Source organism: Oncorhynchus keta, chromosome 19 (genome assembly GCF_023373465.1).
Source record: "Oncorhynchus keta strain PuntledgeMale-10-30-2019 chromosome 19, Oket_V2, whole genome shotgun sequence".
Taxonomy (NCBI): domain Eukaryota; kingdom Metazoa; phylum Chordata; class Actinopteri; order Salmoniformes; family Salmonidae; genus Oncorhynchus; species Oncorhynchus keta.
Window position 1 is genome coordinate 11453550 of NC_068439.1, and position 16192 is coordinate 11469741.

The 16192-nt window shown below is 47.5% G+C and overlaps 1 protein-coding gene across 1 annotated transcript in view; it reads right to left on the minus strand.

Moving 5' to 3' along the window:
* Positions 1–16192, minus strand: part of LOC118378145 (pumilio homolog 1-like) — a gene marked incomplete at its 3' end in the record, with an annotated part of 63964 nt that overhangs the window by 29257 nt on the left and 18515 nt on the right. The window contains exons 4-6 of the mRNA XM_052471798.1: positions 13847–13915; positions 13437–13530; positions 13117–13307 (exon numbers count right to left, since the gene is read on the minus strand). Of these exons, the coding sequence (XP_052327758.1) occupies positions 13117–13307; positions 13437–13530; positions 13847–13915 (354 nt within the window). The remainder of the gene's footprint in view (positions 1–13116; positions 13308–13436; positions 13531–13846; positions 13916–16192) is intronic.

Consider the following 16192-nt stretch of genomic DNA (forward strand, 5'->3'; position numbering starts at 1 on the left):
AGAGAGAGAGCTCTAACGAGACACAGAGAGAGAGCTCTAACGAGACACAGAGAGAGCTCTAACGAGACACAGAGAGAGCTCTAACGAGACACAGAGAGAGCTCTAACGAGACACAGAGAGAGAGCTCTAACGAGACACAGAGAGAGAGAGAGAGAGAGAGCTCTAACGAGACACAGAGAGAGAGCTCTAACGAGACACAGAGAGAGAGCTCTAACGAGACACAGAGAGAGAGCTCTAACGAGACAGAGAGAGAGCTCTAACGAGACACAGAGAGAGCTCTAACGAGACACAGAGAGAGAGCTCTAACGAGACACAGAGAGAGAGCTCTAACGAGACACAGAGAGAGAGCTCTAACGAGACACAGAGAGAGAGCTCTAACGAGACACAGAGAGAGAGCTCTAACGAGACACAGAGAGAGAGCTCTAACGAGACACAGAGAGAGAGCTCTAACGAGACACAGAGAGAGAGCTCTAACGAGACACAGAGAGAGAGCTCTAACGAGACACAGAGAGAGAGCTCTAACGAGACACAGAGAGAGAGCTCTAACGAGACACAGAGAGAGAGCTCTAACGAGACACAGAGAGAGAGCTCTAACGAGACACAGAGAGAACGAGACAGAGAGAGAGAGCTCTAACGAGACACAGAGAGAGAGCTCTAACGAGACACAGAGAGAGAGCTCTAACGAGACACAGAGAGAGAGCTCTAACGAGACACAGAGAGAGCTCTAACGAGACACAGAGAGAGAGCTCTAACGAGACACAGAGAGAGAGCTCTAACGAGACACAGAGAGAGAGCTCTAACGAGACAGAGAGAGAGAGCTCTAACGAGACACAGAGAGAGAGCTCTAACGAGACACAGAGAGAGAGCTCTAACGAGACACAGAGAGAGAGCTCTAACGAGACACAGAGAGAGAGCTCTAACGAGACACAGAGAGAGAGCTCTAACGAGACACAGAGAGAGAGCTCTAACGAGACACAGAGAGAGAGCTCTAACGAGACACAGAGAGAGAGCTCTAACGAGACACAGAGAGAGAGCTCTAACGAGACACAGAGAGAGAGCTCTAACGAGACACAGAGAGAGAGCTCTAACGAGACACACAGAGAGAGAGCTCTAACGAGAGAGAGCTCTAACGAGACACAGAGAGAGAGCTCTAACGAGACACAGAGAGAGAGCTCTAACGAGACACAGAGAGAGAGCTCTAACGAGACACAGAGAGAGAGCTCTAACGAGACACAGAGAGAGAGCTCTAACGAGACACAGAGAGAGAGCTCTAACGAGACACAGAGAGAGAGCTCTAACGAGACACAGAGAGAGAGCTCTAACGAGACACAGAGAGAGAGCTCTAACGAGACACAGAGAGAGAGCTCTAACGAGACACAGAGAGAGAGCTCTAACGAGACACAGAGAGAGAGCTCTAACGAGACACAGAGAGAGAGCTCTAACGAGACACAGAGAGAGAGCTCTAACGAGACACAGAGAGAGAGCTCTAACGAGACACAGAGAGAGAGCTCTAACGAGACACAGAGAGAGAGCTCTAACGAGACACAGAGAGAGAGCTCTAACGAGACACAGAGAGAGAGCTCTAACGAGACACAGAGAGAGAGCTCTAACGAGACACAGAGAGAGAGCTCTAACGAGACACAGAGAGAGAGCTCTAACGAGACACAGAGAGAGAGCTCTAACGAGACACAGAGAGAGAGCTCTAACGAGACACAGAGAGAGAGCTCTAACGAGACACAGAGAGAGAGCTCTAACGAGACACAGAGAGAGAGCTCTAACGAGACACAGAGAGAGAGCTCTAACGAGACACAGAGAGCTCTAACGAGACACAGAGAGCTCTAACGAGACACAGAGAGAGAGCTCTAACGAGACACAGAGAGCTCTAACGAGACACAGAGAGCTCTAACGAGACACAGAGAGCTCTAACGAGACACAGAGAGCTCTAACGAGACACAGAGAGCTCTAACGAGACACAGAGAGCTCTAACGAGACACAGAGAGCTCTAACGAGACACAGAGAGAGAGCTCTAACGAGACACAGAGAGAGAGCTCTAACGAGACACAGAGAGAGAGCTCTAACGAGACACAGAGAGAGAGCTCTAACGAGACACAGAGAGAGAGCTCTAACGAGACACAGAGAGAGAGCTCTAACGAGACACAGAGAGAGAGCTCTAACGAGACACAGAGAGAGAGCTCTAACGAGACACAGAGAGAGAGCTCTAACGAGACACAGAGAGAGAGCTCTAACGAGACACAGAGAGAGAGAGAGCTCTAACGAGACACAGAGAGAGAGCTCTAACGAGACACAGAGAGAGAGCTCTAACGAGACACAGAGAGAGAGCTCTAACGAGACACAGAGAGAGAGCTCTAACGAGACACAGAGAGAGAGCTCTAACGAGACACAGAGAGAGAGCTCTAACGAGACACAGAGAGAGAGCTCTAACGAGACACAGAGAGAGAGCTCTAACGAGACACAGAGAGAGAGCTCTAACGAGACACAGAGAGAGAGCTCTAACGAGACACAGAGAGAGAGCTCTAACGAGACACAGAGAGAGAGCTCTAACGAGACACAGAGAGAGAGCTCTAACGAGACACAGAGAGAGAGCTCTAACGAGACACAGAGAGAGAGCTCTAACGAGACACAGAGAGAGAGCTCTAACGAGACACAGAGAGAGAGCTCTAACGAGACACAGAGAGAGAGCTCTAACGAGACACAGAGAGAGAGCTCTAACGAGACACAGAGAGAGAGCTCTAACGAGACACAGAGAGAGAGCTCTAACGAGACACAGAGAGAGAGCTCTAACGAGACACAGAGAGAGAGCTCTAACGAGACACAGAGAGAGAGCTCTAACGAGACACAGAGAGAGAGCTCTAACGAGACACAGAGAGAGAGCTCTAACGAGACACAGAGAGCTCTAACGAGACACAGAGAGCTCTAACGAGACACAGAGAGCTCTAACGAGACACAGAGAGCTCTAACGAGACACAGAGAGCTCTAACGAGACACAGAGAGCTCTAACGAGACACAGAGAGCTCTAACGAGACACAGAGAGCTCTAACGAGACACAGAGAGCTCTAACGAGACACAGAGAGCTCTAACGAGACACAGAGAGCTCTAACGAGACACAGAGAGCTCTAACGAGACACAGAGAGCTCTAACGAGACACAGAGAGCTCTAACGAGACACAGAGAGCTCTAACGAGACACAGAGAGCTCTAACGAGACACAGAGAGCTCTAACGAGACACAGAGAGAGAGCTCTAACGAGACACAGAGAGAGAGCTCTAACGAGACACAGAGAGAGAGCTCTAACGAGACACAGAGAGAGAGCTCTAACGAGACACAGAGAGAGATCTAACGAGACACAGAGAGAGAGAGAGCTCTAACGAGACACAGAGAGAGAGATCTAAAGAGACACAGAGAGAGAGAGAGCTCTAACAAGACACAGAGAGAGAGATCTAAAGAGACACAGAGAGAGAGAGAGCTCTAACAAGACACAGAGAGAGAGATCTAAACAGACACACAGAGAGAGAGCTCTAACAAGACACAGAGAGAGAGATCTAAAGAGAGAGAGAGAGAGAGATCGAAAGAGACACAGAGAGATGTTAAAGGAAATAAATTGCTCTATGTTTTAACACCCAATTAAAATTAAACACTGTTAGTTCATAAGGATTTGTAAGACCCTTATTCTATAATAATGGACAGAGCCCAGTCTTAAAGTCAATCAGCAGAGTTTATTCACGAGAGCACTGAATACGATACAGTTTACCTCAGGTTATAAACTGAAAATGACGTCCTTAGTTTCAGCACCAACCCGTGCCATCTCCGTTCCAGTACAAAGGCTGTATCTCAAGCCTTCCCACATCCGTCTCCCTACCAATTTAATATAATTTACGAGCCAAGGTCTTCTCGTGTAGATAAGCATTCTAGCCAGTCTGAAGATATCGTTCATTCATTTCTACCAAGGAACAGACAGTCATTGTTCTAACTCTTGACCACATTCACACACATTATATTCAGTACTGGGATCAAGAAAGAAAACTCATACATATACAGCAACATAATAGTATTCTGATTAGTACATATACAGTAACATAATAGTATTCCGATTAGTCAGTCCTGATTGAATTAGTCATCATTGATAAAAATTCCCTTAACAAGAGAGAGATCTAAAGAGACACACAGAGAGAGAGATCTAAAGAGACACACAGAGAGAGAGAGAGAGCTCTAACGAGACACAGAGAGAGAGAGAGAGAGAGAGCTCTAACGAGACACAGAGAGAGAGAGAGAGAGAGAGAGAGAGAGAGAGAGAGAGAGAGCTCTAACGAGACACAGAGAGAGAGAGAGAGAGAGAGCTCTAACGAGACACAGAGAGAGAGAGAGAGAGAGAGAGAGAGAGAGAGAGAGAGAGAGAGAGAGAGAGAGAGAGAGAGAGAGAGAGAGAGAGAGCGCTCTAACGAGACAGAGAGAGAGAGAGAGAGAGAGAGAGAGAGAGAGAGAGAGAGAGAGAGCGCTCTAACGAGACAGAGAGAGAGAGAGAGAGAGAGAGAGAGAGAGAGAGCTCTAACGAGACACAGAGAGAGAGAGAGAGAGCTCTAACGAGACACAGAGAGAGAGAGAGAGAGAGAGAGAGAGCTCTAACGAGACACAGAGAGAGAGAGAGAGAGAGAGAGAGAGAGAGAGAGCTCTAACGAGACACAGAGAGAGAGAGAGAGAGAGAGAGCTCTAACGAGACACAGAGAGAGAGAGAGAGAGAGAGAGAGAGAGAGAGAGCTCTAACGAGACACAGAGAGAGAGAGCTCTAACGAGACACAGAGAGAGAGAGAGAGAGAGAGCTCTAACGAGACACACAGAGAGAGAGAGAGAGAGAGAGAGAGAGAGCTCTAACGAGACACAGAGAGAGAGAGAGAGAGAGCTCTAACGAGACACAGAGAGAGAGAGAGAGAGAGCTCTAACGAGACACAGAGAGAGAGAGAGAGAGAGAGAGAGAGAGAGAGAGCTCTAACGAAACACAGAGAGAGAGAGAGAGCTCTAACGAGACACAGAGAGAGAGAGAGAGCTCTAACGAGACACAGAGAGAGAGAGAGAGAGAGAGAGAGAGAGAGAGAGAGAGCTCTAACGAGACACAGAGAGAGAGAGAGAGAGAGAGAGAGCTCTAACGAGACACAGAGAGAGCTCTAACGAGACACAGAGAGAGAGAGAGCGCTCTAACGAGACACAGAGAGAGAGAGAGAGCGCTCTAACGAGACACAGAGAGAGAGAGAGAGAGAGCGCTCTAACGAGACACAGAGAGAGAGAGAGAGAGAGCGCTCTAACGAGACACAGACAGAGAGAGAGAGAGAGCGCTCTAACGAGACACAGAGAGAGAGAGAGAGAGAGCGCTCTAACGAGACACAGAGAGAGAGAGAGAGAGAGCGCTCTAACGAGACACAGAGAGAGAGAGAGCGCTCTAACGAGACACAGAGAGAGAGAGAGAGAGCGCTCTAACGAGACACAGAGAGAGAGAGAGAGAGAGCGCTCTATCGAGACACAGAGAGAGAGAGAGAGAGCTCTATCGAGACACAGAGAGAGAGAGAGAGAGAGAGCGCTCTAACGAGACACAGAGAGAGAGAGAGAGAGAGCGCTCTAACGAGACACAGAGAGAGAGAGAGAGAGAGAGCGCTCTAACGAGACACAGAGAGAGAGAGAGAGAGAGAGCGCTCTAACGAGACACAGAGAGAGAGAGAGAGAGAGCGCTCTAACGAGACACAGAGAGAGAGAGAGAGAGAGCGCTCTAACGAGACACAGAGAGAGAGAGAGAGAGAGAGAGCTCTAACGAGACACAGAGAGAGAGAGAGAGAGAGAGAGAGAGCTCTAACGAGACACAGAGAGAGAGAGAGAGAGAGAGAGAGAGAGAGAGCGCTCTAACGAGACACAGAGAGAGAGAGAGAGCGCTCTAACGAGACACACAGAGAGAGAGAGAGAGAGCGCTCTAACGAGACACAGAGAGAGAGAGAGAGAGAGCGCTCTAACGAGACACAGAGAGAGAGAGAGAGCGCTCTAACGAGACACAGAGAGAGAGAGAGAGAGAGAGAGCGCTCTAACGAGACACAGAGAGAGAGAGAGAGAGAGAGAGAGCGCTCTAACGAGACACAGAGAGAGAGAGAGAGAGAGAGCGCTCTAACGAGACACAGAGAGAGAGAGAGAGAGAGCTCTAACGAGACACAGAGAGAGAGAGAGAGAGAGCGCTCTAACGAGACACAGAGAGAGAGAGAGAGAGAGAGCGCTCTAACGAGACACAGAGAGAGAGAGAGAGAGAGCGCTCTAACGAGACACAGAGAGAGAGAGAGAGAGAGAGCGCTCTAACGAGACACAGAGAGAGAGAGAGAGAGAGAGCGCTCTAACGAGACACAGAGAGAGAGAGAGAGAGAGAGCGCTCTAACGAGACACAGAGAGAGAGAGAGAGAGAGCGCTCTAACGAGACACAGAGAGAGAGAGAGAGAGAGAGCGCTCTAACGAGACACAGAGAGAGAGAGAGAGAGAGCGCTCTAACGAGACACAGAGAGAGAGAGAGAGAGCGCTCTAACGAGACACAGAGAGAGAGAGAGAGAGAGCTCTAACGAGACACAGAGAGAGAGAGAGAGAGCTCTAACGAGACACAGAGAGAGAGAGAGAGAGCTCTAACGAGACACAGAGAGAGAGAGAGAGAGAGAGCTCTAACGAGACACAGAGAGAGAGAGAGAGAGAGCTCTAACGAGACACAGAGAGAGAGAGAGAGAGAGAGCGCTCTAACGAGACACAGAGAGAGAGAGCGCTCTAACGAGACACAGAGAGAGAGAGCGCTCTAACGAGACACAGAGAGAGAGAGAGAGAGAGAGCGCTCTAACGAGACACAGAGAGAGAGAGAGAGAGAGAGCGCTCTAACGAGACACAGAGAGAGAGAGAGAGAGAGAGCGCTCTAACGAGACACAGAGAGAGAGAGAGAGAGAGAGCGCTCTAACGAGACACAGAGAGAGAGAGAGAGAGAGAGCGCTCTAACGAGACACAGAGAGAGAGAGAGAGAGAGAGCGCTCTAACGAGACACAGAGAGAGAGAGAGAGAGAGCGCTCTAACGAGACACAGAGAGAGAGAGAGAGCGCTCTAACGAGACACAGAGAGAGAGAGAGAGCGCTCTAACGAGACACAGAGAGAGAGAGAGAGCGCTCTAACGAGACACAGAGAGAGAGAGAGAGCGCTCTAACGAGACACAGAGAGAGAGAGAGAGCGCTCTAACGAGACACAGAGAGAGAGAGAGAGAGAGCGCTCTAACGAGACACAGAGAGAGAGAGAGAGAGAGAGCTCTAACGAGACACAGAGAGAGAGAGAGAGAGAGCGCTCTAACGAGACACAGAGAGAGAGAGAGAGAGAGAGCGCTCTAACGAGACACAGAGAGAGAGAGAGAGAGAGAGAGCGCTCTAACGAGACACAGAGAGAGAGAGAGAGAGAGAGAGCGCTCTAACGAGACACAGAGAGAGAGAGAGAGAGAGAGAGCGCTCTAACGAGACACAGAGAGAGAGAGAGAGAGAGAGCGCTCTAACGAGACACAGAGAGAGAGAGAGAGAGAGAGCGCTCTAACGAGACACAGAGAGAGAGAGAGAGAGAGAGCTCTAACGAGACACAGAGAGAGAGAGAGAGAGAGAGCGCTCTAACGAGACACAGAGAGAGAGAGAGAGAGAGCGCTCTAACGAGACACAGAGAGAGAGAGAGAGAGAGAGCGCTCTAACGAGACACAGAGAGAGAGAGAGAGAGAGCGCTCTAACGAGACACAGAGAGAGAGAGAGAGAGAGAGCGCTCTAACGAGACACAGAGAGAGAGAGAGAGAGAGAGCGCTCTAACGAGACACAGAGAGAGAGAGAGAGAGAGAGCGCTCTAACGAGACACAGAGAGAGAGAGAGAGAGAGCGCTCTAACGAGACACAGAGAGAGAGAGAGAGAGAGAGCGCTCTAACGAGACAGAGAGAGAGAGAGAGAGAGCGCTCTAACGAGACACAGAGAGAGAGAGAGAGAGAGAGCGCTCTAACGAGACACAGAGAGAGAGAGAGAGAGAGCGCTCTAACGAGACACAGAGAGAGAGAGAGAGAGAGAGCGCTCTAACGAGACACAGAGAGAGAGAGAGAGAGAGAGAGCGCTCTAACGAGACACAGAGAGAGAGAGAGAGAGAGAGAGCTCTAACGAGACACAGAGAGAGAGAGAGAGAGAGAGAGCGCTCTAACGAGACACAGAGAGAGAGAGAGAGAGAGAGAGCGCTCTAACGAGACACAGAGAGAGAGAGAGAGAGAGAGCGCTCTAACGAGACACAGAGAGAGAGAGAGAGAGAGCGCTCTAACGAGACACAGAGAGAGAGAGAGAGAGAGCGCTCTAACGAGACACAGAGAGAGAGAGAGAGAGAGCGCTCTAACGAGACACAGAGAGAGAGAGAGAGAGAGCGCTCTAACGAGACACAGAGAGAGAGAGAGAGAGAGAGCGCTCTAACGAGACACAGAGAGAGAGAGAGAGAGAGCGCTCTAACGAGACACAGAGAGAGAGAGAGAGAGAGCGCTCTAACGAGACACAGAGAGAGAGAGAGAGAGAGAGCGCTCTAACGAGACACAGAGAGAGAGAGAGAGAGAGCGCTCTAACGAGACACAGAGAGAGAGAGAGAGAGAGAGCGCTCTAACGAGACACAGAGAGAGAGAGAGAGAGAGCGCTCTAACGAGACACAGAGAGAGAGAGAGAGAGAGCGCTCTAACGAGACACAGAGAGAGAGAGAGAGAGAGAGAGAGCGCTCTAACGAGACACAGAGAGAGAGAGCTCTAACGAGACACAGAGAGAGAGAGCTCTAACGAGACAGAGAGAGAGATCGAACAAGACAGAGAGAGAGAGAGATCTAAAGAGACAGAGCGAGAGATCTAAAGCGACAGAGCGAGAGATCTAAAGCGACAGATAGAGATCTAAAGAGACAGATAGAGATCTAAAGAGACAGATAGAGATCTAAAGAGACAGATAGAGATCTAAAGAGACAGATAGAGATCTAAAGAGACAGATAGAGATCTAAAGAGACAGATAGAGATCTAAAGAGACAGATAGAGATCTAAAGAGACAGATAGAGATCTAAAGAGACAGATAGAGATCTAAAGAGACAGATAGAGATCTAAAGAGACAGATAGAGATCTAAAGAGACAGATAGAGATCTAAAGAGAGAGAGAGAGATCTAAAGAGAGAGAGAGAGAGCTCTAAAGAGAGAGAGCTCTAAAGAGAGAGAGAGCTCTAAAGAGAGAGAGAGCTCTAAAGAGAGAGAGAGCTCTAAAGAGAGAGAGAGCTCTAAAGAGAGAGAGAGCTCTAAAGAGAGAGAGAGCTCTAAAGAGCTCTAAAGAGAGAGAGAGCTCTAACGAGCTCTAAAGAGAGAGAGAGCTCTAACGAGCTCTAAAGAGAGAGAGAGCTCTAACGAGCTCTAAAGAGAGAGAGCTCTAACGAGCTCTAAAAAGAGAGAGAGCTCTAACGAGCCTAAAGAGAGAGAGAGCTCTAACGAGCTCAAGAGAGAGAGAGCTCTAACGAGCTCTAAAGAGAGAGAGAGCTCTAAAGAGAGAGCGAGCTCTAAAGAGAGAGAGAGCTCTAAAGAGCTCTAAAGAGAGAGCTCTAACGAGCTCTAAAGAGAGAGAGAGCTCTAACGAGCTCTAAAGAGAGAGAGAGCTCTAACGAGACACACAGAGAGAGAGAGAGCTCTAACGAGACACACAGAGAGAGAGAGAGCTCTAACGAGACACACAGAGAGAGAGAGAGCTCTAACGAGACACACAGAGAGAGAGAGAGCTCTAACGAGACACACAGAGAGAGAGAGAGCTCTAACGAGACACACAGAGAGAGAGAGAGCTCTAACGAGACACAGAGAGAGAGAGAGAGCTCTAACGAGACACAGAGAGAGAGAGAGAGCTCTAACGAGACACAGAGAGAGAGAGAGCTCTAACGAGACACAGAGAGAGAGAGATCTAAAGCGACAGAGAGAGAGATCTAAAGAGACAGAGCGAGAGATCTAAAGAGACAGAGCGAGAGATCTAAAGAGACAGAGCGAGAGATCTAAAGAGACAGAGCGAGAGATCTAAAGAGACAGAGCGAGAGATCTAAAGAGACACAGAGAGAGAGAGAGCTCTAACGAGACACAGAGAGAGAGATCTAAAGAGACAGAGAGAGCTCTAACGAGACAGATAGAGCTCTAACGAGACAGATAGAGATCTAAAGAGACAGATAGAGATCTAAAGAGACAGATAGAGATCTAAAGAGACAGATAGAGATCTAAAGAGACAGATAGAGATCTAAAGAGACAGATAGAGATCTAAAGAGACAGATAGAGATCTAAAGAGACAGATAGAGATCTAAAGAGAGAGAGAGAGAGAGAGAGAGCTCTAACGAGACACAGAGAGAGAGAGCTCTAACGAGACACAGAGAGAGAGAGCTCTAACGAGACACAGAGAGAGAGAGAGCTCTAACGAGACACAGAGAGAGAGAGAGCTCTAACGAGACACAGAGAGAGAGAGAGCTCTAACGAGACACAGAGAGAGAGAGAGCTCTAACGAGACACAGAGAGAGAGAGAGCTCTAACGAGACACAGAGAGAGAGAGAGCTCTAACGAGACACAGAGAGAGAGAGAGCTCTAACGAGACACAGAGAGAGAGAGCTCTAACGAGACACAGAGAGAGAGAGCTCTAACGAGACACAGAGAGAGAGAGCTCTAACGAGACACAGAGAGAGAGCTCTAACGAGACACAGAGAGAGAGAGCTCTAACGAGACACAGAGAGAGAGAGCTCTAACGAGACACAGAGAGAGAGAGCTCTAACGAGACACAGAGAGAGAGAGCTCTAACGAGACACAGAGAGAGAGAGCTCTAACGAGACACAGAGAGAGAGAGCTCTAACGAGACACAGAGAGAGAGCTCTAACGAGACACAGAGAGAGAGCTCTAACGAGACACAGAGAGAGAGAGCTCTAACGAGACACAGAGAGAGAGAGCTCTAACGAGACACAGAGAGAGAGAGCTCTAACGAGACACAGAGAGAGAGCTCTAACGAGACACAGAGAGAGAGAGATCTAACGAGACACAGAGAGAGAGAGAGCTCTAACGAGACACAGAGAGAGAGAGAGCTCTAACGAGACACAGAGAGAGAGAGAGCTCTAACGAGACACAGAGAGAGAGAGAGCTCTAACGAGACACAGAGAGAGAGAGAGCTCTAAAGACACAGAGAGAGAGAGCTCTAACGAGACACAGAGAGAGAGAGCTCTAACGAGACACAGAGAGAGAGAGCTCTAACGAGACACAGAGAGAGAGAGCTCTAACGAGACACAGAGAGAGAGAGCTCTAACGAGACACAGAGAGAGAGAGATCTAACGAGACACAGAGAGAGAGAGATCTAACGAGACACAGAGAGAGAGAGATCTAAAGAGACAGAGAGAGAGAGAGATCTAAAGAGACAGAGAGAGAGAGAGATCTAAAGCGACAGAGAGAGAGAGAGATCTAAAGCGACAGAGAGAGAGATCTAAAGAGACAGAGCGAGAGATCTAAAGAGACAGAGCGAGAGATCTAAAGAGACAGAGCGAGAGATCTAAAGAGACAGAGCGAGAGATCTAAAGAGACAGAGCGAGAGATCTAAAGAGACAGAGCGAGAGATCTAAAGAGACAGAGCGAGAGATCTAAAGAGACAGAGCGAGAGATCTAAAGAGACAGAGCGAGAGATCTAAAGAGACAGAGCGAGAGATCTAAAGAGACAGAGCGAGAGATCTAAAGAGACAGAGCGAGAGATCTAAAGAGACAGAGCGAGAGATCTAAAGAGACAGAGCGAGAGATCTAAAGAGACAGAGCGAGAGATCTAAAGAGACAGAGCGAGAGATCTAAAGAGACAGAGCGAGAGATCTAAAGAGACAGAGCGAGAGATCTAAAGAGACACAGAGAGAGAGAGAGAGCTCTAACGAGACACAGAGAGAGATCTAAATGAGACAGATAGAGATCTAAAGAGAGAGAGAGAGACAGAGAGAGAGAGAGAGAGAGAGAGAGAGATCTAAAGAGAGAGAGAGAGAGAGAGAGAGAGAGAGAGAGAGATCTAAAGAGAGAGAGAGATCTAAAGAGAGAGAGAGATCTAAAGAGAGAGAGAGATCTAAAGAGAGAGAGACAGATCTAAAGAGAGAGAGATCTAAAGAGAGAGAGATCTAAAGAGAGAGGGAGAGAGATTGATCTAAAGAGAGAGAGAGAGGTATAAGAGAGAGAGAGATCTAAAGAGAGAGAGAGATCTAAAGAGAGAGAGAGATCTAAAGAGAGAGAGAGATCTAAAGAGAGAGAGAGATCTAAAGAGAGAGAGAGATCTAAAGAGAGAGACAGAGATAGAGAGAGAGAGAGAGATCTAAAGAGAGAGAGATCTAAAGAGAGAGAGATCTAAAGAGAGAGAGAGAGATCTAAAGAGAGAGAGAGAGAGAGATAGAAAGAGAGAGAGAGAGAGAGATCTAAAGAGAGAGAGAGAGAGAGATCTAAAGAGAGAGAGAGAGATCTAAAGAGAGAGAGAGAGATCTAAAGAGAGAGAGAGATCTAAGAGAGAGAGAGAGATCTAAGAGAGAGAGAGATCTAAGAGAGAGAGAGAGATCTAAAGAGAGAGAGAGATCTAAAGACAGAGAGAGAGAGAGATCTAAGAGAGAGAGAGAGAGATCTAAAGAGAGAGAGAGATCTAAAGAGAGAGAGAGAGAGATCTAAAAGAGAGAGAGAGATCTAAAAAAGAGAGAGAGAGAGACCTAAAAGAGAGAGAGAGAGACCTAAAGAGAGAGAGAGAGAGATCTAAAGAGAGAGAGAGAGAGATCTAAAGAGAGAGAGAGAGACCTAAAGAGAGAGAGAGAGAGACCTAAAGAGAGAGAGAGATCTAAAGAGAGAGAGAGAGATCTAAAGAGAGAGAGAGAGAGAGAGAGAGAGATCTAAAGAGAGAGAGAGAGAGAGAGAGAGAGATCTAAACGAGACCACGTATGCAGTATAACCCAGTGCCGCAAGGAGTCCAGGTTGCCAGTGGTGAAGGTGGGTCAGCATTGATGATAGTGATCTATGTAGACATATGAATTGAATGATGGGAGTGTAAATGAGGGTAGGCTACTTACGAAAGGTCCCTTACGGAGGCAGGAGTCCAGTTTCTCGGCGGGAGAAGAGGAGAGGACGTATTCTACCATACTGACTCCTAAGCCCCCGCTCTCTGACCGCGGTGACATCACTGACCCGCCCACCTCCCCGCCGCCATGGAAACCCCCACCCGGCCGATGAGACACCATGATTGGCTGAGACACCAAGTGGTCTGGTAGAGGAGAAAGAAAAAGAGACCTATTGTCAAACTGCCAAACACACGTACATATTTGGCTGGGAAACTCAAGACTTGGTGTGGTGACACGGTGTTTCATTCCAGGGGCTGGGCTCACTCTCTTACCTGTGGCCCCCCATGCACCGCCCCTCCACTGGTCCAGGAAGATCCCTTTTGGGGCTTCGTCACTCTCCCAAAACTTCTCACCTGTCAACAGCTGCTGTAGAAAGGAGAGGGGGAGGGGAGAGAAAGATGGAGAAAGACAGAAAGAGAAAGGGAGGAGAGAAACAGAAAGAGGAACAAAAGAAAAAGAGAGAGAGAGAGAGAGAGAGAGAGGGAGAGAGAGAGAGAGAGAGAAAAGTGAAAGAAAGAGAAGTGTCAGGGCGTTTTCCGCGGAATGACTAAATATAGAAGCAGGATTTATGGGTTACTTTATTCTGGGCTACAGTGCTCTTCCTACCACCATCACATGGCCTTCGGTAGGCTGAGTGTCTATGGTCCTCTAACTACTTGACCTGTAACCCCTGACCCCTTACCTCTCCCATGGCACGCCCCTCTAGAGCCAGAGCATGGAAGTCATGGTTCAGCTCATCCATCGACCGCCCCTGAAGAGAGAGACCAGGTTATAACACTACAGAGACCAGGTTATAACACTACAGAGACCAGGTTATAACACTACACCTACAGAGACCAGGTTATAACACTACACCTACAGAGACCAGGTTATAACACTACACCTACAGAGATCAGGTTATAACACTACACCTACAGAGACCAGGTTATAACAACACTACAGAGACCAGGTTATAACAACACTACAGAGACCAGGTTATAACACCTACAGAGACCAGGTTATAACAACACTACAGAGACCAGGTTATAACAACACTACAGAGACCAGGTTATAACAACACTACAGAGACCAGGTTATAACAACACCTACAGAGACCAGGTTATAACAACACCTACAGAGACCAGGTTATAACAACACCTACAGAGACCAGGTTATAACAACACCTACAGAGACCAGGTTATAACAACACTACAGAGACCAGGTTATAACAACACCTACAGAGACCAGGTTATAACAACACCTACAGAGACCAGGTTATAACAACACTACAGAGACCAGGTTATAACAACACCTACAGAGACCAGGTTATAACAACACCTACAGAGACCAGGTTATAACAACACTACAGAGACCAGGTTATAACAACACTACAGAGACCAGGTTATAACAACACCTACAGAGACCAGGTTATAACAACACCTACAGAGACCAGGTTATAACAACACCTACAGAGACCAGGTTATAACAACACCTACAGAGACCAGGTTATAACAACACCTACAGAGACCAGGTTATAACAACACCTACAGAGACCAGGTTATAACAACACCTACAGAGACCAGGTTATAACAACACCTACAGAGACCAGGTTATAACAACACCTACAGAGACCAGGTTATAACAACACCTACAGAGACCAGGTTATAACAACACCTACAGAGACCAGGTTATAACAACACCTACAGAGACCAGGTTATAACAACACCTACAGAGACCAGGTTATAACAACACTACAGAGACCAGGTTATAACAACACCTACAGAGACCAGGTTATAACAACACCTACAGAGACCAGGTTATAACAACACCTACAGAGACCAGGTTATAACAACACCTACAGAGACCAGGTTATAACAACACCTACAGAGACCAGGTTATAACAACACCTACAGAGACCAGGTTATAACAACACTACAGAGACCAGGTTATAACAACACTACAGAGACCAGGTTATAACAACACTACAGAGACCAGGTTATAACAACACTACAGAGACATGGTTATAACACCTACAGAGACCAGGTTATAACAACACTACAGAGACCAGGTTATAACAACACTACAGAGACCAGGTTATAACAACACTACAGAGAGCAGGTTATAACAACACTACAGAGACCAGGTTATAACAACACTACAGAGACCAGGTTATAACAACACCTACAGAGACCAGGTTATAACAACACTACAGAGACCAGGTTATAACAACACTACAGAGACCAGCATATAACAACACTACAGAGACCAGCATATAACAACACCTACAGAGACCAGGTTATAACAACACCTACAGAGACCAGGTTATAACAACACCACAGAGACCAGGTTATAACAACACTACAGAGACCAGGTTATAACAACACTACAGAGACCAGGTTATAACACTACAGAGACCAGGTTATAACAACACTACACCTACAGAGACCAGGTTATAACAACACTACACCTACAGAGACCAGGTTATAACAACACTACACCTATAGAAATCAGGTTATAACAACACTACAGAGACCAGGTTATAACAACACTACAGAGACCAGGTTATAACAACACTACAGAGACCAGGTTATAACAACACTACAGAGACCAGGTTATAACAACACTACAGAGACCAGGTTATAACAACACTACAGAGACCAGGTTATAACAACACTACAGAGACCAGGTTATAACAACACCACAGAGACCAGGTTATAACAACACCTACAGAGACCAGGTTATAACAACACCTACAGAGACCAGGTTATAACAACACCTACAGAGACCAGGTTATAACAACACCTACAGAGACCAGGTTATAACAACACCTACAGAGACCAGGTTATAACAACACCTACAGAGACCAGGTTATAACAACACCTACAGAGACCAGGTTATAACAACACCTACAGAGACCAGGTTATAACAACACCTACAGAGACCAGGTTATAACAACACCTACAGAGACCAGGTTATAACAAACACCTACAGAGACCAGGTTATAACAACACTACAGAGACCAGGTTATAACAACACCTACAGAGACCAG